This window comes from Myotis brandtii, unplaced genomic scaffold (assembly GCF_000412655.1).
Source record: "Myotis brandtii unplaced genomic scaffold, ASM41265v1 scaffold393, whole genome shotgun sequence".
NCBI lineage: Eukaryota > Metazoa > Chordata > Mammalia > Chiroptera > Vespertilionidae > Myotis > Myotis brandtii.
Window position 1 is genome coordinate 919328 of NW_005365070.1, and position 555 is coordinate 919882.

The 555-nt window shown below is 60.2% G+C and overlaps 1 protein-coding gene across 5 annotated transcripts in view; it reads right to left on the bottom strand.

Moving 5' to 3' along the window:
• Window positions 1-555, bottom strand: part of HS6ST2 (heparan sulfate 6-O-sulfotransferase 2) — a 322259-nt gene that overhangs the window by 320102 nt on the left and 1602 nt on the right. For all 5 annotated transcript variants that reach the window (XM_005872822.2, XM_005872823.2, XM_005872820.2 and 2 more), the window contains exon 2: window positions 3-521. In XM_005872822.2, the coding sequence (XP_005872884.1) occupies window positions 3-521 (519 nt within the window). The remainder of the gene's footprint in view (window positions 1-2; window positions 522-555) is intronic.

Sequence of the window (555 nt, forward strand, 5' to 3'; positions counted from 1 at the left end):
ACCTGGACGGTCTCAGCTTGGCGTCGCGCTTGCCATCCACCACGGCGGGCACGCAGCTAGTAAGCTCGGTCCAGTCGGCGTGCAACCCGCAGCTCCAGCCCGTGGAGAACCTGGAGAAGAGCCAGGTCTCCCGCTTACCCGGCCGGTGGCAAGTGCATTTCTTCTGACCCACGCGGCATTCGCAAGGCTGCTCCAGCTGGATGTTGCGCACAAGGTGGCGGCCAAAAGTGGTACCTCCGGTCTTCTGGATGTGCAGGAACACGATCAGGTCATCGCCCTTGATGTCGAAGTCTACCTTGCGCAGGAGATCGCTGCGGCTGAAATTGTAACGGGGCACGAACCTGGCCGAACTCTCATCCTCTGAGCGGTACGGGTCCGGCATCGGGGAGCTGAAAGCCTGCAGGCGGAGGAGCTGGCATTCTGTGCCGGGGCACACGTATTGGAGGACGATCACGGCAAATAGGAAGAGCATCACCAAAGCCAGCAGCAGCTTGTTGGATTTCTCATCCATATTCCCGACGCTGAGGGAAACCCAAGCTCGTTACGTCAATCCCG